Raw genomic sequence first — 27,636 nt, forward strand, 5'->3', positions numbered from 1 at the left:
CTCCCACCAGTTGGAGAGAGTGACCATGTGGTTTCAACTTGGAAGATGAACAGACATGCAGGTGTATCAAAGAAAAGGGAACATATTGAGAATTATAAGGCGGGTGATTATAATCGTCTTGGGTATCAACTAGGGGCAGTTCCATGAAGGCAGAACTGGAAGGCCAGGATATCATTAGTGTTTGGGAAATCGTGAAAGAATATTTGTTAGCAGCAATAGTAAGCTGTATTTCATGGGTGAAGAAGTGGACACAATTTGGTGTAAAGTGGATGACAAATGATATCAAACAGGAACTGCAGTTGAAAAAGAGATATAAGGAGAGGGGTGGAGGACAGATAAACGAAGAATATAAGACGCAGGTCAGGAGAGTGATTAGAATGGTGAGGAAGGCAAAACTGGAATATGAGAAGAGATTGGTATTAAGATCCAAAGAAAATCCTAGGGAATTTTTTAGCTATGTGGCCAGTAGGTAGAGACACGATTGTGGAAGAATGACATTGCAGAATAAAAATGGGAATAGAGTGACTGATGCATAGGATATAGTGAAGTTGTTCAATGAGCACTTTATTGGAGTTCAATCCTGGAAGAGGTTTTAATACTAGAGGGATAGGGCAGTTCAGGGTATAGAGGTGCAAGAGGAGAAGGTGATCCAATACTGAGTACTCTGGATACAAGTAAAGCTGTTGGACTGGGTGGTATTTTACCATGGGTGTTGAGAGAATGTGCTAAAGAACTGACAGCTCCGTTGACCTGGCTTTTCAATAAAAGTCTGGCTGCGGGAAAGGTACCCAGCGAATGGAAGGAAGGCGAGATAGTACCGTTGCATAAGGGGGGGGGGGTAGCAGACTGGAAGTGTCTAATTATAGGCCTATTTGTGTGTGTCATCAGTAGTTGTTAAGATCTTGGAGAAATTAGTGAGGGACTATATACAGCATTGGGCAGATGAGGGTAATGTTATCTGTGAGAATCAACATGGATTTGTTAAGGGGCGCTCTTGCTTTAGTAATATGATTGCCTTTTATAATAAAGTGACGAGAGCAGTTGATGACGGAAAGGCATATACTGCCATTTTTTTTGGATTTTGCAAAGGCACTTGACAGGGTGCCACATGATAAGCTGATATTTAAGTTGCAGCACATGGGTTTAAATGTCGGGTTAGTCAAATGGATTCAGGATTGGCAGACTGATAGGTGTCAGAGAGTTGTGTATGATGAGGCAATATCAAGAAAGCAGAGGGTTACAAGTGGGGTTCCACAGGGCTCACTACTGGGACCTGTATTGTTCAACCTTTATATCAATGATATTGTCAATGGATTGCAAGGGGACATTCAGTTGTTTGCTGATGATGTGAAGCTGGGAATGGTTATCAGTAATAGTGCAGATATGACAGCCCTGCAAGAGGATTTGAATAAACTAGACAGATGGGCAAATGAATGGGGGTGTCGGTTCAATGCAGAAAAATGTAAAGTCTTGAGGTTTGGGATCAATTGATGGGAGGATGCATACTCGATTGGAGGAGGTAGAGGAGAAAAGAGATCTGGAGGTGATGATTGATAGAAAAACTGAAATTTAGGGAGCATATTGCATAGGTGGTGAGGATAAGCCAGAGGATTGCTGCAATACTGAGAAGGACGCTGACCTGCAGAGATAAAGAGTTTTATTATTCTATCGTATAAGATCCTGATCAGACCACACTTAGACTATTGTTCTCAGATTTGGTCCCCGGGATTTGAAGGGGATAAATTGACTGTAGAAAGGGTAGTACAGAGGCGGATAACAAAGATGGTTTCAGGACTGTACAAGATGAGTTATGAGGATCAACTGAGGGAATGTGGACTGCAGAGTTTGGTGGATAGATGAAGGAAAGGTGATATGATCGAGACTTTTAAACTGTTAAGAGGGAGTTACAGGGTAGACATTGGAGAGTTCTTTCACTTGTTTGGAACGGTGGGAAGGAGTGATGACAAGTTATGTAAGAAGGCTGTGCTCAAGAGGGTGAGGAGTGGTTTCTTTGCATGGAGGGTGGTTGAACCTTGGAATGCATTGCCTGAGAGAGTGGTTGGAGCAGGAATGGTCAATGGGTTCAAGGAGTGGTATGATAAACTTTGTGTTTCCTAAAAACGACCTCCCAAGATGAGTCTTTTGACTTCTTGGAGGCCTGGATAATAATAATAATAATAAAATAATAATAATAGTTGCACACTTTGTTATAATTCCACATAAATTCCTTCTGCCCTGATACTTCTTCTGCATGGCTATTCATCCTCCAGGTCAGGACTGCATGGTCACTCTCACCCACTTGGCAAGTATATATGTCAGATCAGATTTTCTGATTCTATGACCAAATCCAAAATTCTTGATCCTCATGTTCACTCCACCACATTCTGCCTAAAATGATTTTCTCTAAAAAAAAAAAATCCAAAAATTTGGTTCTCTTAATACTGCATGCTGCCTCATGCCCAGTTTATGCTTTGCACTAGCCAAATGGATTTGCCTAAACATTTCCTGCTCATTATCATATCTATTCCCCGGTCTGTAGAAGCATGCTACTGAATATCCTGTCTTATAAACATCTATCTCACAATATGCTCAAAGCTATTAGTGTTTTTTCTTCTGTGATACCTTGAGAGGGCACAATTCTTCTCTTATCACAAGTAATGCTCCACCACCATGTTTATCCTCCCTATCCTACTGAAATATGCTATAACTTTAATTTTCTATCCCTGTTGGAACATTTTACTCAGTTAATGAGGATGTGAGTGTGCTAGAGCAGGCAGACAACAACTGCAGTAGGGATGGCTTCATGCAGAGATAGTGACTTGAGAAATGGAGTGCATGCTATATTTCAGAGCCGGGTAGAGTATAAAGGGAGTAATAATTGCTATAAGAATACTGACAATGCACTATTTTTTCTATATACAAATGCTAGAAGCACTAGGAATAATGCTAAATAATAGTATCTTTCTGTCTCTCACTCTCTCTCTCTCGTGCACACACACACACACACACACACACACACACACACACACACACACACACACACACACACACACACACACACACACACACACACACACACACACACACCTCTAAATGGAGCCTCCTCATTTTTAATGCGTATTTTTTCTCTGAATCAAAAGACCAAGGAGTGACAGCTGTAAGAAGAATTCTCATATATAGGGATGTATGTCATAGTACTATCAGGAAATAGCATTGTTACATTAATGAAAGAACTATCTTTTTTTCTTGATCTGAGCCTTTTTTGCTGCTTCAACTGTTAAAGGTGCAATCAATAGACATGGGTACAGTCATTAGAGCCACAACAGGGATGAACAATTTGAGTGTCAAAAGGGACACTAACTCATATGTTCCACCTTCTCACAATTTCATCATCCCTGAGTGGTCTGATTTACTTGCAGTCTTCATAGAGCAAATTAGAGAAAAAAATGATTATGGTCTCACTCCTGAGATATACCAAAAAAGGTTCCACTACATCTAAATCCATTAGTTGAAAATGGATTTAGATGTAGTGGAACCTGAGATGCTCATTAGTTGGTAATTTGCTAGTTTGTCTTGGACCTTCCTTTATCAGTGGAACTATTTTTACCTCTTTCTGCTTCCTCGGTACTAATCCTGAGCCAAGATTTAAATCGAACCACATGGTTGAAGGCACTGCCAATCCCCTAGCACCTTCTTGTACAACTCTAGCTGGTATACCATCTAATCTCATAGCTTTATTCATATCAAGCTTCTGTAATTTCCTGTGCACCTCCACTTCATTTACCTCTATTTCTATATAAGCCTTTGCTTTAATTGTTACTGCAATATCTCCATCTGTATGATATATTCAGTTACTTCCCTATCATCGGCATGCATTAAAATCATTCTGCCATAAACGTTCTTCATTTTACTTGTAACATCAGAACTCTTTGGGCTTATCTTTAGCCTGCATTGCTAATTTCCTTTCACACTCTGCTTTTACCTTTTCTTACCATGCTTGATTACCTTTCTATCTGTGCTTTATGTTGTTCACATGCCTGCTAGTCGCCTTTCTCCTTGAATTCCCTCCATAATTTTTTTTTTTAGCTCCAGCTTAATGATGTTAATGATGGTATGCATCCATTTAATTCCCACTTGATTTATTTTCCTTCTATAGGTATGCAGTCTGCTATTATTCTCTCTTTCTTTTACCACTTCCCATGAGCTATCAACATCCAATCCTTGCAGTTTCTCATGCCATGCCACTGCTCCAAGCAATCTCCTAAGTTTGTCATCTCCCTACCAGCCCTGTAATTCAACACATATCTCCTTTTAACTGAAAATTCCACACATTTAGCTACCTCCCAGGTCAAGACCATATGATCACTCTTGCCAGTTGGTGACAGTGTGGTCATATTGATTATAGACAAATTCTTTGATGCATTCACTAGATCTAGCACTCTTGAATTTGTAGTACATTCCATGACATGCTGCAGCAACAGGTAATTATTCCTATATTCATATGACGTTTCTGGTTTTGTATTTCATTACTGTTGTACATATAGAATAGTTATCATTTGAATAGTCATTAAGATTTACATATTTTTATGTAAATATGGATAATGAACTTATAGTGAAAGCTAATAATATCTGATGATCAATTTTCTAGTATCCTCTCTTGAAGTCATTCCTTGCAGGCTCCTTAAGTGGAACATGTTCTACTTTATTATTCCAACCACTAGACCTTATTAAAACAAGGTTGCAGAACACATCACATAATTGGTATGTTTAATTTTTTTTTTTGTCATCTAATACAGTTTTAGAACAAAGTTATTTTGAAAGGTTTTTTTTTAGCAGAGTAAATATTTAGGATGAGTAGCTTAGGCTTTTAGTTATTTGTTATAATCCTATTGTAATGATATACCACTACTCAGAACATAATTTATACTACTAAAAACTTAGTAATAAATACACATACTGACCACTGAATTAGAAACTTTTATTTAATGCCACTGTAATAATATCTCCTCTTTACTTTATTTATTATTTTTGTTATTTTCTGATATTATTTATTTAATCATTTACAGGTATCCCTCAATTAATGCGGTTAATTAATCCCTTGATGTTACCACGTATATCAAAATCGCATTAATCAAATCTAATAATCAACGGTAAAAATTGCAATTCATCCATGATCGATTACTGTATTAATAATTAATTTTATATGGCACTCTTTTAGGAAAGATAAAAAATGAATGAAAAGTAAATGTTTAATAAATACTTGTACCTACATTATTTACTGCAATTTACTGCAAATATCAAAAGAAGTTATCAATAGTCATTTGAACAGTTTTTTAGTTTTTTTCTTATCGGCATAAATTCTACAATAAGAAGCAAAATGATTCTCCAGACCTCGGCAAACAAATATAATACATGATGGTACAAATTAAGTGGATATTGAATCCAACATTATTTCATAGCCAAATATAGAAACCACAAGAGTTTCGTGCCGAATATATAGAAACTAAATGTTTCGTCAGATGCAAGCATAAGCAACCTTATGGGCAACTCATAGTAAAGGTGGAGTAAGCTCCAGATCACTTTCCTTAGTATTTTCCATAATGTAAAGCACACCTCCTAGAGGACATATATGACAAATAAGCCTTTGGCTCTCTATTTCAGTAATACATGATGGTTTATTTATTTTCAGTTAAAATCTAGAAATTATTGAACAAAGAATAGAAAAAAAAAAAAAAAACCTAAACCATACTATATTGACATCAGATATCGAGGTATCTCTCAGATACAGTTTACTGTCAAATAGCCCAAACCTTTATATAACATGTGTTAAACCAAACTGATAGCAAAAAACAATGTGGAATATTAATTATAACATGAATGCACAGCTACTCATGACCTACAAGCTTTACACTGAATTATGTAAGAATATTTATATTATTTGAACATTTTGCATGTATCTGTCAGATCAGCTGCGAGCTTCGCAGGGTTAAAGGTGCGTTAATCAAAACTCTTGTCGTTATTATCAATGGATTGCCGCAATTAATTCCGCCGCGTTAAGCAAAACCGCGTTAAGAAAGGGATACCAGTATTATTAAAACCTTTGAACTGCATTTTTATGTTCTTTTCCTTAACAGTCGTAACAACGAGTTTGCAGTCATTGCTTGAGCTAGTTCAATCACTTTTCACGTGTACGTAGTCTAGACTTTAGGAAGTGCTTCGGGCTGGAACCAATTCCCTTGTCCATTTTGCTGACTTTCTCTTGCACCAATCTTTAAAAATGTATTTATTTTTTCGACTGCGCCATTAAAGATCGTATAGGGGAATTGTATGTCTATCTCATACGTGCAAGAGAAACGTTCAGCTCAACACGGAAATATCTCTAAATTTTAATTCTAATTCAAGCAACGTTTAAACTTAAAATCAGTCAGTCGTGGCTATTCTATCTTCAGATAGAATAGCCACGACTTATGTTCTTTTCCTTAACAGTCGTAACAACGAGTTTGCAGTCATTGCTTGAGCTAGTTCAATCACTTTTCACGTGTACGTAGTCTAGACTTTAGGAAGTGCTTCGGGCTGGAACCAATTCCCTTGTCCATTTTGCTGACTTTCTCTTGCACCAATCTTTAAAAATGTATTTATTTTTTCGACTGCGCCATTAAAGATCGTATAGGGGAATTGTATGTCTATCTCATACGTGCAAGAGAAACGTTCAGCTCAACACGGAAATATCTCTAAATTTTAATTCTAATTCAAGCAACGTTTAAACTTAAAATCAGTCAGTCGTGGCTATTCTATCTTCAGGACACACAGGTTCTATATTTTATGAGACAGGGCATTGGCAAGTCAGAATCAGGTAAGCTATTAACAAACAAAACTGTTTATTCATTCTAAATGAAGGTAATTACAAAGATTAATTCTACACTTATCAAAATATCTATCTCTAGTTAACTCAGCTAAATGACAATGGAAACAAAGTAAAACATGTGACTGGTTCTCTGCTCGATTAGATTAACATTTCTTGCTTAAGTTTTTTGATGAAAAACAATATACATGCTCACGTGATTAGACATATATTTGTTGTTCATATAAAAGTTGGTCCTTGTTGGTCCCCAACAAGGACCAACTTTTCCTTTTTCATTGTGTCAGTAGCTATCTCTAGAGCCTGAAAAAATTCTTCCACTTCTACAGGACCATAGGCACAAATAAGTCATTGTCCAGTTCCCCATTCTAATATTTGCCCACATCACTCTACTTTAGACTGCCTGCCATTCAAGAAGATTAGCCTTGTATTTAGTGTTGAATACTATGGCTACTCCTTCTTTTCCTTGATTGTCATTGCCTGAATATAACATTTTGTATTTGTTGCTCAGAAAGATGTTACCAGTTTTTGTTTTTTTTGTTTCAGTCACCTCTGTTATGTCAATCTGGTACTTATCATTTCAGTGGTTCTTAAATATTTTAACAATTTACTCTAATATTTTAACAAATTTAATACGGCAAAAAACTTGAGGTAAATGTTGATTCAATTACAATTATTTTTTTAATTTGATATTTCCAAGTAAAATCGATATAGAAAAATATTGCCCTAATTTTTCTTCATACAAGATTTTACATAGGCTTTCTCTCTCTAAAAAATTTATTTTAAAAAAAAAATTTTTTTTACTTCTTGCCTGCATATTTTCTGGAGAAGACCTGACTACAATCTCACCGTTTAAGTATTCTCTTTGCTTCCCATTGCACTGCATTTTAATACATGCTCTACTCTCAAGATTAAATCTATTCCCCTTGCTATCTTTTAAGGCTTGAACCTAATTATTATTCCATTAAACTGACTCATAAAGCCATTATTCTTATTCTGCACAATCTGTTAGTAAGTGTGCAGCATCTGTAGCAATAGATAAACTCCGAGCTAATAATCTTCCCACTGCTTCTCTTATCATAAAAAGAAAACAGAGGATACTGGAAAAATTAAACCTCTGCTGCTTGTTTATCAATGCTATTTACTCTTTGCCTGTTCCACTTCGGTTGGTTATAGGAACTTCTGGATCTTCTAGGTCTCTCAATTAAGTTTAATTCGATTGTTTTCTGATTTTCTTCCCCTACAAGATCTCCCGTTTCACTCTGATCACCTCACTAGCTTGACGTTTGATATACTGTAGGCTTCCGAGTGACTGTTTTTTTCAGATGCTGAACATATTGGAGGATCAGTTTGGTTAATTTGACATTCTTCATTCCCCCCTTCAGTCAGTTTAGTAGGTTTGACCTTATTGTCATTCTGTTGTTCTCTCTCTTCACATGGTTTCTCAACTCTATCCTTAAATTTATGGTTCCCTTTTCTTGACCGTCTATTTCCCATTAGGAACATCTCATCTCTAAAAAAAATCGCAAGAGAATTTGTACCTCTCTAGAAAGTTAGTTCTTAAAATAATTTGTATGCTCGGGCGAGATGTCCTAGGTAGGACCAATAACTCTTCCCAATCACACAAATTAAACTCTGGTAAGTATATTTTAACTTTCACCTTCCTTGTCACATATATCTTGGATGTTGACACTCCCGATAATCTAATCGGTCTCTTTAGTTTAGAAATGCCCCTCCATACATGGGATTTTATTTCTTCAAAGTAATCACCAGATATGACAGGCCTGGGAACCAGTGTCTAGCAAAATGCTGCAAGGTATTCCCTGCACCTTTCCCTCTATGATCATTTTAGACTTCCTTGGGTATTTTCGATTTTTGGTTTCTCTTCTCCATGGCTTGTTTGCATAACCATGAGGAGTATGCACAAGATTCGACTCATGTAACATTTCTGTTAGAGGGTCTCTTACTTCTAAAACATTTGCAAGCCATGTGCCCATATTTGTTACAAAACATTTGAGAGGCTCCCTTCTGTTCCTTGCCTCAGTACTCTTCTCTGTTTGAGGAAGAGTTAATTCAGGTCCCTTCTGTCATTGCCTCCAACTGCTGTATAACTACATCAAGTTTGTCCATCATAGGCTGTTGAAGCCTTACTACTTCCTGTCTTATTATAGTATGCAATTCTTTCATGTTAGTAGGTCCTATCTCCTTCGGGATATAAGTTATTTGTTTAATGCTGACCAAATTTTCTCGTTCCCTCTCTTTTCTTTACAATCTTTAATTTGCTTTCACTTACCCGTGCTTGAGTCCTTTTCAATCTTGCCTTCACAAGAGGAATCAATTGCCCCTTTTATCATGTTAATTTGGCTGTTCATAGAAGCGGTACGAATGTCTCCAAGCTTCTCTTCTCTCTCCTTCACAGCGAGGTAACATTCCTCAAGATTTGTGAACCTTGTTTTATAAGCAGTCATCTTCAGTTCTTCCTTGACTCCTGATCTAAACTGGTGGGATACGACTCAGTTTAGAGACTTAGACTGTTTGCAATGGTCAGTAGTCTTGTAAAAATCTGTCACACTTTCTTTTTTATCCTGAGCACACCTGTGCACTTTCCAAAGGTTAGGGCTCAAACTTCTTACTCTGGAGAACTGGAAATCAAGGTTTCCTTAAACTTCGTGTATTCTAAAGTATCCTTAAGAATTGGATGAATACAGTAAGTTCTTGGCCTTTCCAACCAGTTTGCTCCTAAGCAAAATTAATAGTTGGAAGTCTGACCACCTTCCAACCTTTCTTAGCTCCTCGACGAAACTAAAGAAAGCTAATACATTGTCAGTGTCATGAGCAGAAAATTGTGGGATGATAAGTTGAGGATTAATAACTGAAAAAAATTCTACGTTGTGCATTGTTGCACTATCTGTTTGGTCAATACTTGTAATTTCACAATCCATATCAAAAAGAATTTCTCAAGGTTAAAAAAATTTTAACTGCCTGATTTGTTACCAAAACTCTCTCACAAAATTCACAATTTAATTAGCATGGATTAAAATCCTGTCGACTGCGCCATTGTAATAATATCTCCTTCGCTTGTATATTTATTTTATATTATGTACTGTGTACTTGATATTATTATTTATATTTTTGTTTACTTGTTATCAAACCTTCAAACTATGCGTTCATATTAATATTTTTTTCTAATCAGTCGTAATTTCCGAGTTTGTAGTCGTTGCTTGAGCTAGTTCAATCACTTTTAATCCTCTCTGGCTATAATTGGACCCCCCCCCCTCAAGGTCATAAGTATGCTATTTTCACGTGTACGTAGTGTAGACTTTAGGAAGTGCTTTGGGCTGGAACCAATTCCCTTGTCTATCTTGCTGACTTTCTCTTGCACGGATCTTTAAAAATTTATTTGTTTTTCTGACTGCACCATTAAAGATCACAAAAAGGGGAATTATATGTCTTTCCCATACATGCAAGAGAAACGTTCAGCTCAACACGGAAATAACTCTAAATTTTAATTCTAATTCAAGCAACGTTTAAACTTAAAATCAGTCAGTCGTGGCTATTCTATCTTCAGGACACACAGGTTCTATACTTTATGAGACAGTGCATTGGCAAGTCAAAATCAGGCAAGCTATTAACAAACAAAACTGTTTATTCATTCTAAATGAAGGTAATTACAAAGATTAATTCTACACTTATCAAAATATCTATCTCTAGTTAACTCAGCTAAATGACAATGGAAACAAAGTAAAACATGTGACTGGTTCTCTGCTTGATTAGATTAACATTTCTTGCTTAAGTTTTTTGATGAAAAACAATATACATGCTCACGTGATTAGACATATATATACACTCATACGTAACTTAACTTAGACTAAAACAGAATTAGGCATAACTAAACTTTACAATCAATTACCCCTTCATCACATAACATTAGCAAATTTCTCTGAACTCTGTAAACAATTAGTTCACCGTTAATTAGATGTGCGGCTTTCCGACTTCACAAAAAAAATGTTCCTTATGCTAACTAACTATGGGATCAGCATTATTAGCCTTATATTTCACAATCTAGGAAAGTTCTACAAAATTCTTACTTGCAACCTGCCAGCCAGTTCAGTACACTGGATCCTAGAGATCATGATCACGTCCTCTTCCTTCCTATAAAAAACACATTTGGGCACTAGTTCATGGCAACGATGATACAGCATACTTGGAGATCATCAAGAAACTTTGAGGTGGGACTTCTGGAATAGACTGTCACTGCTGTTACGAACCTCCTATCATCGTTGGACTTCTGCTGGCTTGACGTGACTTCCATGTCCTTGGAACGTCTGGACACAGGATCCACTTTGAAGCAAGACTGGAAATGAGAGCCAGGAAAAGAGCGCTTTGACCCTTTGATTTCATACTTTTATCCTACTCTCCTGACCTTGGAACGGCCTCAGATTAAACTGCCCAGATATTCTTGGAAGGGGGGGGGGGTTCCTCTGCTACCTCACTGTTGCTGAGTTTTGGTGGGAAAACCCTGTACCCCGTTGACCTTTGCGATTTTTGCTAGCCTCAGGTCAAGATGTCTAATCCTGTCTGAGCTATTTCTTTGTCTGTACAATTTCAGTGGTTCTTAAATATTTTAACAGATTTAATACAGCAAAAAACTTGAGGTAAATGTTAATTCAATTACAAGTATTTTGTATAATTTGTTATTTCCAAGTAAAATCGGTATAGAAAAATTCTGTTCTAATTTTTCTTCATACAAGATTTTACACCACGTTGGACCTACTTTTGCAACTGCAGTACCAATCCTCTTCAGTTCTCTGTGCATAGTTTGGTGAGATGTGGGTCAGGAAACAGCCTTAATTAAAGGCTTCACTCAGTTGCTGCACACAAGAAGTTCTGTTGATCTGTACAAGTCTTCTTAGATGTTGGCAATTGTATTCCTGACAGACTGTCTTGGGACCCTGTGTGATGTTGCTTAAGTGCTGTGAGGACATCATGTTGGAAGCTTAATGGATTGTATACAGCACTCAGAAAGGATTAAAACAGAATTTAATACTTCCTACATTTCATCTTGGTCACTGAGACATCTTCAGGATTACGAAAAACTAATGTAACATATACGCAAATACACACGATACTAAGCCCAACCACATGGGTTACAATAAATACCTATCTAGGTGGAGTGCCCTCTAAGGGCAGTTGTAGGTGGCCTGAAATGTAAGGTGGGATCTCAGATGATAGGTGTTTCCTAAATCTTAGGAAGCTTAATGCAACTGCATTTATTTAGAAATGGTTTATTTCTGGGAGCTGCTGCTGATTCTAAAAATAGTCTCTCTTTTTTGAATTTGTTGTGGTGGAGCATGATGATTTTTTTCCACAAGATCCTGTGGGTTGAATCCACAACATGGTCAACCAGGCCTGACTGATCACAGTCGTGGTTGCAGATGTATGACTTGTGTTCCTCCAGGTGGATGGATGCTGTCCGAAGTGTGGCAGCTTACAGGATACAGGATCAGGGTACTTTATAAACTCCAGGCACTGAGAGAGGAGGGAGCTGATGTTTTGTAGAACGGATAAGGGTAGCAAGTTTGCGGTGGGGCTTAAATGCTGTGTGTAGGTTGTACTTTTTTAAAATCTTGGCTATTTTTTCTGATGTACCACGGATGTAGGGTATGATAATTGCATTTCCAAACTCTTCTGAGGAGAGGCATGGGGGGGGGGGGGGGGGGAACTGATTATTTTTTAATACTGTGATCGCTGTAGCCATTGGAGAGGAAAGTGTAGTAGTGTATATGGTTAAGCTCAGTTGTAATGGCCGTTCCACTAGAACTGGAATAAAATTCTAACCAAGAGAGCCCACAATATTTGTTCCAGTGGAACTGCCCTTACAACTGAGCTTGACCATATACACAACACTTTCCTCTCCAATGGCTATAGCGATCAAAGTATTAAAAAAAATAATCAGTTCCTCCCCCATTCCCCGGTCTTCTCCTCAGCAAGAGTTTGGAAATGCCATCACCATACCCTACATCCATGGTACATCAGAAAAAAAATAGCCAAGATTTTAAAAAAGTACAACCTACACACAGCATTTAAGCCCCACTGCAAACTTGCTACCCTTATCCGTTCTACAAAATATCAGCTCCCTCCTCTCTCAGTGCCTGGAGTTTATAAAGTATCCTGTTCCTGTAAGCTGGCGTACTTTGGATAGACAGGCAGATTAGCAACTATCTGCCTGGAGGAATACAAGTCATACATCTGCAACCACGACTATGATCAGTCAGGCCTGGCTGACCATGTCTTGGATACAACCCACAGGATCTCATGAAATAAACCATCATGCTCCATCATAGCAAATTCAAAAAAGAGAGACTATTTTTAGAATCAGCAGCAGCTCTCAGAAATAAACCAAATCTTAATAAATATGGTTGCATTAAGCTTCGTAAGATTTAGGAAACACTTATCAGAGATCCCACCTTACATCCCAGGCCACCTGCAACTGCCCTTAGAGGACGCTCCACCTAGATAGGACTTTAGAGTCACCAACGTGGTTGGGCTTAGTATTGTATGGTATTTGTGTATATGTTACATTAGTTTTTTTATAATCTCTGAAGATGTCTCAGTGACTGAGAGGAAATATAGGAAGTATTAAATTCTGTTTTAATCTTTTCTGAGTGTTGTATACAATCCATTAAGCCTCCAACATGATGTCTTGGGACCACAATTACACCTCTTAGACAAGCAAAGTGCATTATTTTTTTCACTGATTAAACACACCAGATAGCTCACCTTTTGATAAACCAGTCTGCTCTGCTGTTTTCAAAATTGTGACTCCAGCCAGACGGGCACCCACAACAAGCCCTTCATCAAACTACAAAAGATCCTTTGTTTTTCCCATTGTGATCAAAACTGTTATGATTACTAACAGCAGCATTCTTGAATATTGCCTAGAGCACATGACCAAGTATTTTGCATATACTCACGTATGGGATGTTTAAGTACATCTGCATAAAGATTTCTAATTTGCTGGCAAGCATATGTATTATTAATGTTGCTTGATAAAGTTCATGCTGTCTGTTCTCTGACCAATAGATTCTGGGTTCAGGTCCATATATGAATAAATGCTTGCCCATGTCTTTAGGTGATAAACCATTGAGACCAAAACGATAGCTTATCGAAGGCTCAAACTACAGGAACAAAATTTCTCAGTAGGATCTGCATCTAAATAAATAACTGTCAAGTTTGCCTTACTGATTTCATATATTATTCCACATTTTTATAATCAGGAGTACAAATCAATTCTTGAGACACATACAGCCATTAGAAACATGAAATGTGGAAAGACAACTGGAATAGATATTTGACTAGATATTCTCAAATTTTTTACAATGCCTGCACTGCAGACAACTTTTCTGCCAACCTGGCAGAGAACACTTGTTTCGCTAATCTTTCCTCTGCCATTCTGCTTAAGTGACCATACGACCTGACATTAGCTCTGCTAATGCATTCCTGGATGCTGACAATGTCAAGTACTTTCCTAATATCCTAGTTTTTAATATGATATTGCCATTGAATGCCATCTGTTCATGCCCCTAAACTTTCTCAGGACTCTCATATCTGCAGTCTCTAGTCTTTGGTCAAGTGTTTTACTTCTAACCCAGCTCTCAGATCCATAAGTTAAACTTGGTTTAAACACTGTCTTGTGTACAGCTAATTTAGTGTTTTCGCTAATTTCTTTCTTATTGCATATAAATTTATTCAGTTGACTTCCTACCATACCAGCTTTGTTGATTCTGTTCTCTATTTCCATATTTAACTTACCATCTTCACTGAAAATCGTGCCGAAGTAGCTCAATTGTTTTACTTGTTCTATAAGTTTTCCATTCACATTGCAGTTGATATTTTCAATGTTTCTTCCTATTTTCATTGTCTTTGTCTTTTTAATGCTGACCTTCATACCATATCTATTACAACTGTTGTTCAATTTAGTCCCTAACTGAATTGAACAATTTGTAGGGGATTTATTTAGAAGTATAACATCATCCGCATAAAGCAAAGAGCTGACATTAACATCTCCAATTTTGATATCAGGTTTAATACCACTTTCCTTCATAATGCGATCCATATAGATAATGAATACAAGAAGGGATAATGTACATCCTTATCTGACACCAGATTTAACATTAAACCATCTTCCTCTGCTTCCTTCACTGAATTACAACTCAAATAAAGACTAAGTATCGCTTGATATAATGCCCCATTAACACTATATAACTGTAGCGTTCGGAATAGCTTCTCTCTTGGCCTTGTCATATGCCTTTTCCAGATCTACAAAACTTAAATACAGATCTCTGTTATATTCCCATGATTTCTCAACTATCTCTCATAAAGGGAAAATCTGATCCTGACAGCTTCTATTGAATCCAGCTTGTGCTTCACCAAACTTCTCTTCTGCAATCCTTTTCAACCGTTTCTCAAGTATACTTGCATATATCTTGCGAGGAACACTCAGTAATGAAATGCCTCTGTAATTTTCACATTCAGTTTTATTTACCTTTTTATATATGGGTACTATGAGAGCTCTACTCCAATCATCTGGAATTCTTCACTGTGTCCAGGCCTTCTGAACTATGCAGTGGATCCAATTTATGACTTTTATACCTCCATACTTGATCATTTCTGGTCGAATATCATCTATTCCTGCTGCCTTTCTACATTTCAGGCTTTTGATGGCTTTTTCTACTTCAAGTATGGATATGTATTCCTGACTGCATGCCTGGTCAGTGTTTTTTTACCACTGTGCTGTCATCATTGCTTGTTTCATTTAGCAGTTTTTCAAAGTAATTATTCCATACTTCAAGGATATCTTTTTTCCTGTTTTCATGTCACCTTTATCATCTCTAATTCCTTTTAAAGAACTTTTTCCTCCATTTCTGAGCTTCTTCAACAACCTCCAGAATATCTTGCCACCTTCTTGATATTTATTTTCTATGTTCTTGCCAAAGCCCTCCCGTGACTTTTGTTTAGCCAGTTTTACACAGTGTTTAGCTTTCTTACATTTGTCTCTGTATTCTCTAAGAGCACAAGCTGACTTATTTGTCTGGAATTTTTGATATGCTTTCTTCTTTTCCTTCACTGCCTCTTTAACTTCCTGTGTCCACCATGAAGTTCTGATTTTTCTATCCTTTGCACAAAACTTTGCCACATGCCTCTCTGAATGAATCAATAATTTTTTTTTTTCAGGACTTGCCACTGAATCTCCAAGGTTTGGTTCCTGCTTTCAAACTCTTTCATTTTTTCTTGAATAATATTTGTGTATTTTATTTTAGTGTACAGTTCACAAATGAGAGCTGCTCAACTTTTATTCGCTTTAAAACTTTCTTACATGTTATTCTTTTCAATATGAAATTTAATTTTATCCTGCTCAAGACTAAATAGTGATCACTTCCAATTTCAAATCCTCTGAACACTGGTGTCCTGCACCAGGGAGAAAACATCACTATCAACAATAACATAGTCAATGAAACTTTTCTTATTCCTTGCTTCTTCTCTCCATGTGAATTTGTGCACATTTTTATGTTGGAACATGGTGTTAGTAATAACCAGTCCATGACCCAAGCAGAAATTCAACAGGTATTTGCCATTACTATTAGCTTTGCTCTTTTCTCCAAATTTTCCCAAAATATTTTTGTATGTCTCACAATCATTTCCTACTCTGCTATTTTGGTCCTCAACAAGGACAAACACTTTTCCTTTTTCATTGTGTCAGTTGCTTTCTCTAAAGCCTCAAAAAATTCCTCCATTTCTACCTTAGTAGAACCTTCTGTGGGACCATAGGCACAAATAAGTCTCATTGTCCAGTTCCCCATTCTCATATTTGCCCACATCTCTCTACTTAAAACTGCCTGCAATTCAAGAAGATTAGCCTCGTATTTAGTGTTGAATACTATGGCTACTCCTTATTTTCCTTGATTGTCATTGCCTGAATATAACATTTTATATTTATTGCTCAGAAAGATCTCACCAGTTTGTCTTTTTTGTTTCAATCACCCATATTATGTCGATCTAGTACTTATCCATTCCTCTGCTAGTTCCATTTCTTTGCCATTCAGACTTCTTATGTTAATAGTACTGATCTGAAACTCTGGTGATGTTGAGTTGGGGGTAAGTTTGAGGATTTGTTCCAGTAGCTGACTTTGCCGTTTGCCCTGGTTCCTTGGCAAAAATAACGGGGGCCTTGTTTAACCTGGTGACACCCCAGCCAGCATGAAATTCTGTCATGTTGTACCATCATTTGAAATTTTGGTTTAAGCCAATAAGAATACAGTTTGGTCAGCTAAATCCCAGATTGCCAGCTCATCCTCATCCATTCAGTATCCATGGAGATACCTAACAGGGTGCACCATGAGAAGGTGAGAATTGGACATTAGGTCAGAAGCCCTGGTCGGTTCTCCGCATTCCTTTGAAGACTGTGTAGAGGTCTCCTCTCAGTTATATAGCTTTGACTCCTGGAATTATAGACGAATCTGTTAAGCTTTATAGATCCAGAAAAGGTATATGACAAGCTGTTAAGAGAAAAGGTGTTCAAAACCTTACAGTTACATGGTATAAATTATTATACAGTACAATAAATATACTACGTTTAAGTTGTAAGTCATCATTTAGAATTGAAGAAGGACAGTAGAAAATGGTTTGATGTAAAATCAGGTGTTAGTCAAGGCAGTATGCACACTATCTTCACTGTTACTGATCTATATGGATCGTATTATGAAGGAGAAGGGCATTAAACCTGATATCAAAGTTGGAGATATTCATCTCGGCACTTGGTATTCAACAGGTGATATTGCTCTTAAATAAATCCAGTTCGAATCTTAATGATTTCTTTTCTTCATAAGGTAGGCGACAGAATTAAAGGCTAGTCAAAGTGTCCTGGAGTTGTGGAAAAGCATTGAAAAGGTTAGTGAATAATAGAGCCAGAATTGGATTGACAACAGTAGCATTCTCTTTGATGGACAACATGGGTTTGCTAAAAGGAAGATTATATTTTAGTAATCTGCTTACTTATTACAATACTTAGATTTTGAAAAGGCTTTTGATAGATTGCCATATGATAAATTGGTAATTATATTGGGATTGATAGGTTAAATAGATTGTGCTGGATTGGATGGGAGAGCAACATCCCAGAAGAGGAAATTTACTAGTGGTGTGCCCCAAGGATCTGTTTTGTGGTTTGCTATTTAATGTGTATATTCATAATATTGGAAGAGGTTTTAATACAGATATGCAATTGTTTGTTGATGAAGCAAAGTTGGGAAGAACTATGAAGAATAGAGCAGGTGGTGTACCTGTACAAGAAGACTTGAATAGACTGAGCCAATAGGAAAATGAGTGAGATTCGTGGTTCAGTGTTTGTAGGGTATCAGGTTTTAAAATTCTGGTAGCAAAGATAAGTTGCAGAGTATAAATTGTTAAGATATCTTGGAAAATATAGAGTAAATAAGAGATCTGTGGATGATAGTGGATAAGTGCCTAAATTTTTTTTTTTTTGGGGGGGGGGGCGGAGCACCTTACTAAATCTGTGAGGACAGTACAATGCTAAGAGCCCTGTGGAACCCCCATTTGTAACGTTCTGCTTTCTTGATACTGCTCTCTTATACACAACTCTCTGATACCTGTCAGATGGCCAGTCCCTCCCCCAATCCAATTCACTAACCTGAAGTCTTAACCCATTAGCTGTGTTAAAAAATTGGCATTATATATATGCCTTTCCTTCAACTGCTCTTTTTACTTTATTATAAAAGGCAGTTAATTACTAAGACAAGGGTATCCCTTAACAAATCCATGCTGATCCTCACAGATAACATTACCCTTGTCAGCCTAATGCTGTATGTGATCTTTCACTAATTTCTCCAAAATATTAACAGCTGCAGATGAAATACAAACTCATCTATAGTTTTCCACTTTCATTCTACTACCACATTAATGGTAGTAGAAAAAAATGGTATTATCTTATCCTCCTTCCAATCCTTGGGCACCTTTTCCCATTGTTAGTCTCTCCTCAAAAAGCCAAGTAAACAGAACTGTCAGTTTTTTAGCACATTCTCTCAAAACACATGCCAAAATCCTATCTAATCCCATTACTTTATTAACATCCAGAGTACTTAGTATTTGAAAATATTATCCTCGTGCACTTCTAAACCCTGAACTTTCCCCATCCCTCTAGTAACAAAACTTATGTTTCCAGATTGAAATATTCCAATAAAACGATCATTAACCAATTCTATTTTCTGCTTAGTCACTCTATTCCCATTTTTGTCTAAAAATATTTCCACAATCATTTCTCCTCATAGTGGCTACATTGCAAAATAATTTCTTTGGATTTTCCTTAGATCTGAGGGATAATATCATATAAGTTTTGTGTTTCCTGACCATGCTAGTCACTTTCCTGCCTGAGTCTTTTCCTGTTCATGGATCTGTTCCCTATCCTCCTCCTTGTACTTCTTTCATAACCTCTTCTTCACCTACAGTTTATGTTTGATATTGTTTGTCATCCACTTTACACCAAATCATGTACTCGTTTTCACTCAAGGTATACAACTTCCCATCATCATCAAATTCCTGCCATGCACACTCAAGGGGTGTACAGGATATGATAGTACTACATGAAAAAAATTACATCATTACTAACTTCCTATCTACAATTTTCCTCCAAATCAGTCTGTTCCTTGTCAAGACTCCAACATTATCAGATCGTATATTTCTATCGTCTAAGGCACTTTGTACCGTATCAATCCACCTATATCTTGGTCTTCCTCTGGGTCGTTTTTCTGCCAACCTGGCAGAGAACACTTGTTTTGCTAATCTTTCTTTCCCCATTCTGTTTAAGTGACCATACCACCTGAGATTAGCTCTGCTAATGCATTCCTGGATGCTGACAATGTCAAGTTCTTTCCTAATATCCTCGTTTTTAATATGATATTGCCATTGATGCCATCTGTTCACGCCTATAATCTTTCTCAAGACTCTCATATCTGCAGTCTCTAGTCTTTGGTCAAGTGTTTTACTTCTGACCCAGCTCTCAGATCCATAAGTTAAAACTGGTTTGAACACTGTCTTGTATACAGCTAATTTAGTGTTCCGACTAATTTCGCTCTTATTCCATATGAATTTATTCAATTGACTTCCCACCATACCAGCTTTGCTGATTCTGTTGTCTATTTCTATATTTAATTCACCATCTTCAGTAAAAATCGTGCCTAAGTAGCTGAAATGTTTTACTTGTTCCACAGGTTCTCCATTCACAACACAGTTGACATTTTCAATGATTCTGCCTATTTTCATTGTCTTTGTCTTTTTATTGCTGACCTTCATACCATATCTATTACAACAGCAATTGAATTTAGTCAGAGAATCTTGCAGACTTGTAGCAGATTTATTTAGAAGTATAACATCATCCGCATAAAGCAAAGAGCTGACATTAACATCTCCAATTGTGATATCAGGTTTAATACCACATTCCTTCATAATGTGATCCATATAGATAATGAATAACAGAGGGGATAATGTACATCCTTGCCTCACACCAGATTTAACATTAAACCATCTTCCTGTACTTCCTTCATTTCTAACTGCTGACTCACAACTCAAATAAAGACTAAGTATTGCTTGATATAATGCCCATTGACACCATATAACTGCAGCGTATTGAATAGCTTCTTTCTTGGCACCTTGTCACATGCCTTTTCCAAATCGACAAAAATTAAATACAGATCTTTGTTATATTCCAATGCTTTCTCGACTATTTGTCGTAAAGTGAAGATCTGATCCTGACAGCCTCTATTTGGCCTGAATCCAGCTTGTTCTTCACCAAGCTTTTCTTCCACAATTCTTCTCAACCGTTTCTCAAGTATACTTGCATAGATCTTGCTAGGAACACTCAGTAGGGAAATACCTCTGTAATTCTCACATCCAGTTTTATTTCCCTTTTTATATATGGGTACTATGAGAGCTCTACTCCAATCATCGGGAATTCGTCCCTCTGTCCAGGCTTTCTGAACTATGCAGTGCAGCCACTGTAAGACTTTTATACCTCCATACTTCAGCATTTCTGGTCGAATATCATCTACTCCTGCTGCCTTTCCACATTTCAAGCCTTTGATGGCTTTTTCTACTTCAAGTATGGATATGTATTCCTGACTGCATGCTTGGTCAGTGTTTTTTATCACTGTGCTGTCATCACTGCTTGTTTAATTTAGCAGTTTTTCAAAGTAATTACTCCATACTTCAAGGATATCTTTTTCTACCGTTTTCATGTCACCTTTATCATGTCTAACTCCTTTTACAGCACTCTTTCCTCCATTCCTAAGCTTCTTCAACAACCTCCAGAATATTTTGCCACCTTCTTGATATTTATTTTCTATATTCTTGCCAAAGTTCTCCCATGACTTTTGTTTAGCTAGTTTTACACACTGTTTAGCTTTCTTACATTTGTCTCTGTATTCTGTAAGAGTAAAAGCTAACTTATTTGCCAGGAACTTTTGATATGCTTTCTTCTTTTCCTTCACTGCCTCTTTAACTTCCTGTGTCCACCAGGGAGTTCTGATTTTTTTATCCTTGCACACAACCTCACCACATGCTCTCTGGCAGAATCAATCAATGTTTTCTTCAGAGTTTGCCACTGAATCTCCAAGGTTTGATTCCTGTTCTCAAACTCTTTCATTTTCTTTTCAATAATCTTTCTGTATTTTAGTCTACAGTTCACATCTGAGAACCGCTCAACTTTTATTCGCTTTAAAACTTTCTTACATGTTATTCTTCTCAATATGAAATTCAATTTTATCCTGCTCAAGACTAAATAGTGATCACTTCCAATTTGAAATCCTCTGTACACTCTGGTGTCCTGCACCAGGGAGAAAACATCACTATCAACAATAACATAGTCAATGAGAATTTTCTTATTCCTAGCCTCTTCTCTTCATGTGAATTTGTGCACATTTTTATGTTGGAACATGGTGTTAGTAATAACCAGTCCATGTCCCGAGCAGAAATCCAACAGATATTTGCCATTATTATTAGCTTTGCTCTTTTCCCCAAATTTTCCTAAAATATTTTTGTATGTCTCACAATCATTTCCTACTCTGCTATTTAGATCCCCAACAAGGACCAACTTTTCCTTTTCCATTGTGTCAGTTGCTTTTTCTAAAGCGTCAAAAAATTCCTCCACGTCTACCTTAGTAGAACCTTTTGTGGGACCATAGGCACAAATAAGTCTCGTTGTCCAGTTCCCCATTCTCATATTTGCCCACATTACTTTACTTGAGACTGACTGCCATTCAAGAAGATTAGCCTCGTATTTTGTGTTGAATGCTGTGGCTACTCCTTCTTTTCCTTGATTGTCATTGCCTGAATATAACATTTTGTATTTATTGCTCAGAAAGATCTCACCAGTTTTGGTCTTTTTTGTTTCAGTCACCCCTATTATGTCAATTTGGTACTTATCTGATTCCTCAGCTAGCTCCATTTCTTTGCCATTCAGGCTTCTTACGTTGATAATACTGATCTTTAACTCTGGTGATGTTGAGTTGGGGTTTGTTTTCAGATTTGTTCCAGTAGCTGACTTTTCGCTGTTCGCCCTGGTTCCCTGGCGAAAACAACGGGGACCTTGTTTAACCGGGTGACGCCCTAGCCGGCATGAAATTTTGTCATGTTGTACCATCATTTTTTATTTTGGTGTAACCAATAAGAATACAATTTGGTCAGCTAAATCCCAAATTGCCAGCCCATCCTCGTTTGTTCAGTATCAAAGTAGATACCCAACAGGGTGCACCACGAGAAGGTGAGGATTGGACATTAGGTCAGAAGCCCTGGTCGGTTCTCCGCATTCCTTGGAAGGCTATGTGGAGGTCTCCTCTCAGTTATACAGCTTTGACCCTTAAGCACTCATACCAGTTATTAGTTTTTCCAGACTCCTAATACCAAACACATTCAGGCGTAGGCCATTCCTCTTATACAAATCCAATCTTCCCTCAAACTCACTCTGCACATCCAAAAAAACTCTCATCCATTCCTTCTACACAGCCTATGCATCGAATTGTTTGCCATCATAGCCCTTCTTTTTAATTTATTTTTATCATAGCAAGGTAAAATACTAAGTACAGTAGAACTCGGTTATAACGAATTCCACGGGGCCGCATATATTTGTTCGTAATAACCGTTATTCTTTATATCCAAGAAGGTCATAATTTGAGCGAATTAAAAATGTTTTCAGATTTTTCTCAGCATAGGTATATTGGGTAACATAAATACGTATGTGCATACATACATATGAAGAACAAAAATTTATTTTTATAACTTCACATTTTTACATAAAAAATCATCAAGCATGCTGTGCTTTGCACAAGATGCATATTTCATACGTTTGAAATTGTTCCTTATACCACTAAGATGCTTGAATGTGTCGTCTGAACTTGCAATCGTGATTCCATAAATCTTGTTAAAATATGTAAAGCACTTTCTGCTTCACACCAGGTAACGATTTTCTCATCATTGCTATTTTCTTCCTCGGGGTCACTACTACTATTATCTTCTGGTGTATGAGAGATTTGTTTTAAGATGTCGGTATACCCGAAGTTGCGACGCCATTATCAATGTCTATAAAATTATCAATCTCTGCGCATGTTTCAAAATTGTTCAAGTTTCACGCTTTTAACCACGCTGAAAATGGTAAGTTATCCTCTTCATCTTCTTCAGATTCGCACTTATATTCCGCAAGACTGGCTTTCTTAAAACAGTTTTGTATCATAGACGATGACACCAAATTCCAAGCATCACTCATTAAAAGTGTTGTGTGAAGTACACTGATCTTCGAGTCATAAGTATAAGCATTTTCTGTGGATTTTTCTCTGTGTTCTATCAGTTCTAAGACTAACAGACAACCAAAATGGGATTTAAAACATCTAATTACGCCTTGATCAAGTGTTGCAAGACAGATGTCACATTCGGTGGCAAAAAAACAAGTTTTATGTTTGTTAAATTAGCCACTACAGGATGGGCAGGACAGTTGTCTATCAATAACAAAATTTTCTGGTTTTCGCTGCAAAGATTTTTATCCCACTTGCGAATTTCATTTTCGAAAATTGAAGATGTCATCCAGCTTCTTATTCGCTGTATAATCAGCGGGAAGTTTCTTTATGTTTTTAAAGCATCTAGGCTTTGCCAATTTTCCAATTACAAGAAGCTTTCTTTTATCGCTACCGGTCATGTTTGCACAAACTAAAACTGTGAGTCTATTTTTGATAAGTTTTCCGCCAATGCACTTTTTGTTTTTAAATTGAAAAGTTTTATCGGGTGTTAAATTATAAAAAAACCCTGCTTTGTCTGCATTTTAAATGTTGTTGTATCCATACCTTCGTTTGATGTCTGGCCATACATTCTTGATCCAGTCAGAAACAACGTTTTTGTCAATGGATAATGCCTCGCCACTTACTTTGGCGTAGACCATATTGTTTCTGTTCTTAAAGCGATCAATCCACCCATTGTTGCATTTAAAATCGCTATAACCAAGTTGAACAGCATTCTTTGCACTTTAAACCATGAAAGAAGTGCCTTGTCAACGTTACTTTTATTACACTTTTTAAGTTTTTTACACTTCAATAAATTGTTTTCAAAAGCTTTCAGAGTCAACTCGCGATTCTTCCAAATTGTTGATATTGTAGATGGGGACACACCATACTTCTTTGCTACTGTAAGATTTGATTGGCCACTTTCCACCTCCCGTATAATTTCTACTTTTTCGGAAACCGATAAAATTTTCCGTTTGACTCCCGACATTTTTCCACAACCAGAAAATGCATACGTACGAAATGTCAGTAAAGGAACGACTAACGTATATTATTCGTTCGTTATTCCCATGAAACCAATTCGTAATAAACATGAAATACATGCATTAAATTAAATGTAATTCAAATATACCTTCAAAATTATTCGTTATAAATGTGAATTCGCTGTAACTGTGATTGTTATAACCGAGTTCTACTGTATTTTCAATTTCTCACTCTTCGCTCTCGCCTCTTCCAGCAACCCTTTCATGTCTTCTCTCATACTGAACTTATCGCCAGTTAAATTGTTAGTACCTACTACAACTACTATTTCGTTTATTTTTCTGTTTTTGAATTACTTGCATTATATTTTTAATTTTTGCTCCAGGAAAACTCGATGTTGTTACTCTCTCATCTATAGCATGTTTTATTATAGAGTCACCATACCAAATAACTTCTTTATTTTTGCTAACAACGTCACTTACCTGATTTTCGTTATTTCCTGACTTACCTGTTACCTTGCTTTGTTGTTACTTATTTTCCTGTTCATTTTTCTTTTTCTCCCTATTCTCTTTTAAACGTCTCTCAGCTTTTTGCAATTCCCGCATTGCGTCTCTAATGATCTGCTTCAACTTCCCTATTTTTGCGGTTAATTATTTTCGTTGGCACCATTTTAAATGTATACTAAATATTAAAATATCTTAATAAAAATATATGATAAAATACTAAATACACTATCAAAATATCAAATGATTCTTTATCTTTACATGTCAAGGTTCACTTCAGCATTGCAATTATCCTCTGAGTTGTACTGGCAATTTTTGCTATGTGACTTTCATTTTAGAAATTATGGACTTTACAACCATGTTATAAATAACTATTTTAATTTCTAGATGTTTCGATCTTCATATTAAGGTCATCATCTGTAATATATACAATACAAGCTGAGTTACATTTCATACAGTATGCTAAAAAGACAATGATTTGAACAACAGTTATTCTACTGGCAAGACCTCTAGTGAAAATATAATATTAAAAAAAAAAAATTATTATTTAGAAACTACATCAAAGCAAAATTCTATTTAAGATAACATAGGAGGAACATTCTTTCATATAGATAGTTTTCTTACATTTAAAATGATGTCCTAGTTTAACATGATAATGTTATATTAGATTCTGGATTATCTACAGTCCTGTTTAAAGTTGGTGCTTTTTTAATCAATTCTATATAAGGTGTTCAGGGCATGATCAGAAAGGCCAGCTTCACCATAGTTATTATATTTAATGTATTTATGTTCCTTTTGTCTGATAGGAATTGTGCATCCTGTTTCCCTTATATATGGTAGATTACAGGTGCAATAAATACGGTATACTCCTTGATGGGCCAGTGGAGGGAGTGGGTCTTTGGATGAGTTGAGTAAGCTTTTTAATTTTGCAGGAGGTTTAAAGGTGGCTTTGAGGTTGTATTTCTGTAGTATTCTGTTTATTTTTATCTAATGTCTCTTTAATGTAAAGGATGGTTATAGTTTTATCGTAGTCTGGTTTATCTTTGTTTTTTATTGAGGACTTGTAGAGAATTTTGTTAATAGTATTTTGCCTGTAACCATTTTTTAGAAAAGTATTGCCGATAACTTTAAATTCGTCTTTCAGTGCTTGTTTATTGGAGCAGATCTTCGAAGCCCTGTTTTTTAAGAGTATTATTAATGACACCTAGTTTTTGTGTTGGGTGGTGGTAGGAGTTTGTGTATATATATTGTCTAGTATGTGTCAGTTTCCAGCATACAGTGAAGGAAAGACTGCCAGAAGGAAGACTTGTGTCAAGTGTATTTAGAAACAGAGGTGTGTTCTGCATTTCAATCTCAATTGTGAACTGTATGCATTTGTGTTGTTTGTTTAGGTGGCTAAGGAAAGTGTCTAGTGTCTGGCTGCCATGAGGCCAGATAATGAAAACATTGTTAACATATCTAATCCAGACTTTGGGTTTTTAAGGAGAGGAATCTAGAGCACGGTGCTCAAAATATTCCATATAAAAGATAGCAAGTTTGGGGGAGGGGGATAATGGTGAGCCCATGGCTGTGCCTTTTTTTTTTGTAGGTAGAAAGCGTTTTACCATAAAAAAATAACCAGAACATAATTTGCACAAAGAGCTAATGTATTATGTTCTGGTTGGAGGGAATTTGTCTTGTAAAAGAAAGATTGTGTCATAGATTGGGACATTCGTAAAGAGAGCAGGGACATCAAAATTGACTAATAAATCATATTTTTCTAATGTAATGTCTTTGATCATGTTGATGAATTGTTGTGTGTTTCTGATATAGGAGGGAGAATGACTTACTAACTCCTTGAGTATTGATGCTAATTTCTTGGCTAGGTGATAACTATCGGCTGGAGTGGTGTGTTTTGTTTTTGTATCTTTGGTAGACGGTAAATTCTCGCAGAACAAGTGTAGTGCATAAGTAATTTTTTGACTGTATCTTAGGGCCATGTAGTAACTGATTTAAGTAGCTTCTCTGTTATCTTTTTTATTCTATTGTAGGATCGTAGTTAACAAGTTTATATATTGTTGTCCAAGACTAGCACATTCATTTTTTCTAAATATGTGGTTCTGTTTAGAATAACGGTGGCATTGCTTTTATTGGCTCTAGTTATTACGATGTCCGGATTTGATTTTAGTGATTTCACCACTGTTAATTCGTGTTTTGTTAAGTTGGTTGTTATTGTTTTCTTATAATTTATATTTAAAATGTTGGTGGTTTCTAAAAGAAACTAAAACTAAAAGAAAGGATTTTGCTATGTGACCTTTGAATTTCAAATTCCTATCCGTTATTATGCCAGCATCCTTAGCCTCGTTGATTTCTTGTAACACTACCCTGCTAATATAATATGGAAAATCTTAGTGCCAAAGTGCTTCAGTTTTCACTTACTAACATTAAACTGATAACCATTTTCATTTGCCATATTCAAATTATT

At 36.5% G+C, this 27,636-nt stretch overlaps 1 protein-coding gene across 2 annotated transcripts in view; it reads left to right on the forward strand.

Moving 5' to 3' along the window:
• LOC150102860 (mitochondrial glycine transporter-like) overlaps positions 1-27,636 on the forward strand; it is a 203,470-nt gene that overhangs the window by 18,135 nt on the left and 157,699 nt on the right. For both annotated transcript variants that reach the window (XM_090398598.1, XM_090398597.1), the window contains exon 3: positions 4,649-4,761. In XM_090398598.1, coding sequence (XP_090254724.1) covers positions 4,649-4,761 — 113 coding nt within the window. The remainder of the gene's footprint in view (positions 1-4,648; positions 4,762-27,636) is intronic.

Source organism: Typopeltis vanoorti, chromosome 9 (genome assembly GCF_054136105.1).
Source record: "Typopeltis vanoorti isolate ZY-2024b chromosome 9, IOZ_Tvanoo_1.0, whole genome shotgun sequence".
NCBI classification, from domain to species: domain Eukaryota; kingdom Metazoa; phylum Arthropoda; class Arachnida; order Uropygi; family Thelyphonidae; genus Typopeltis; species Typopeltis vanoorti.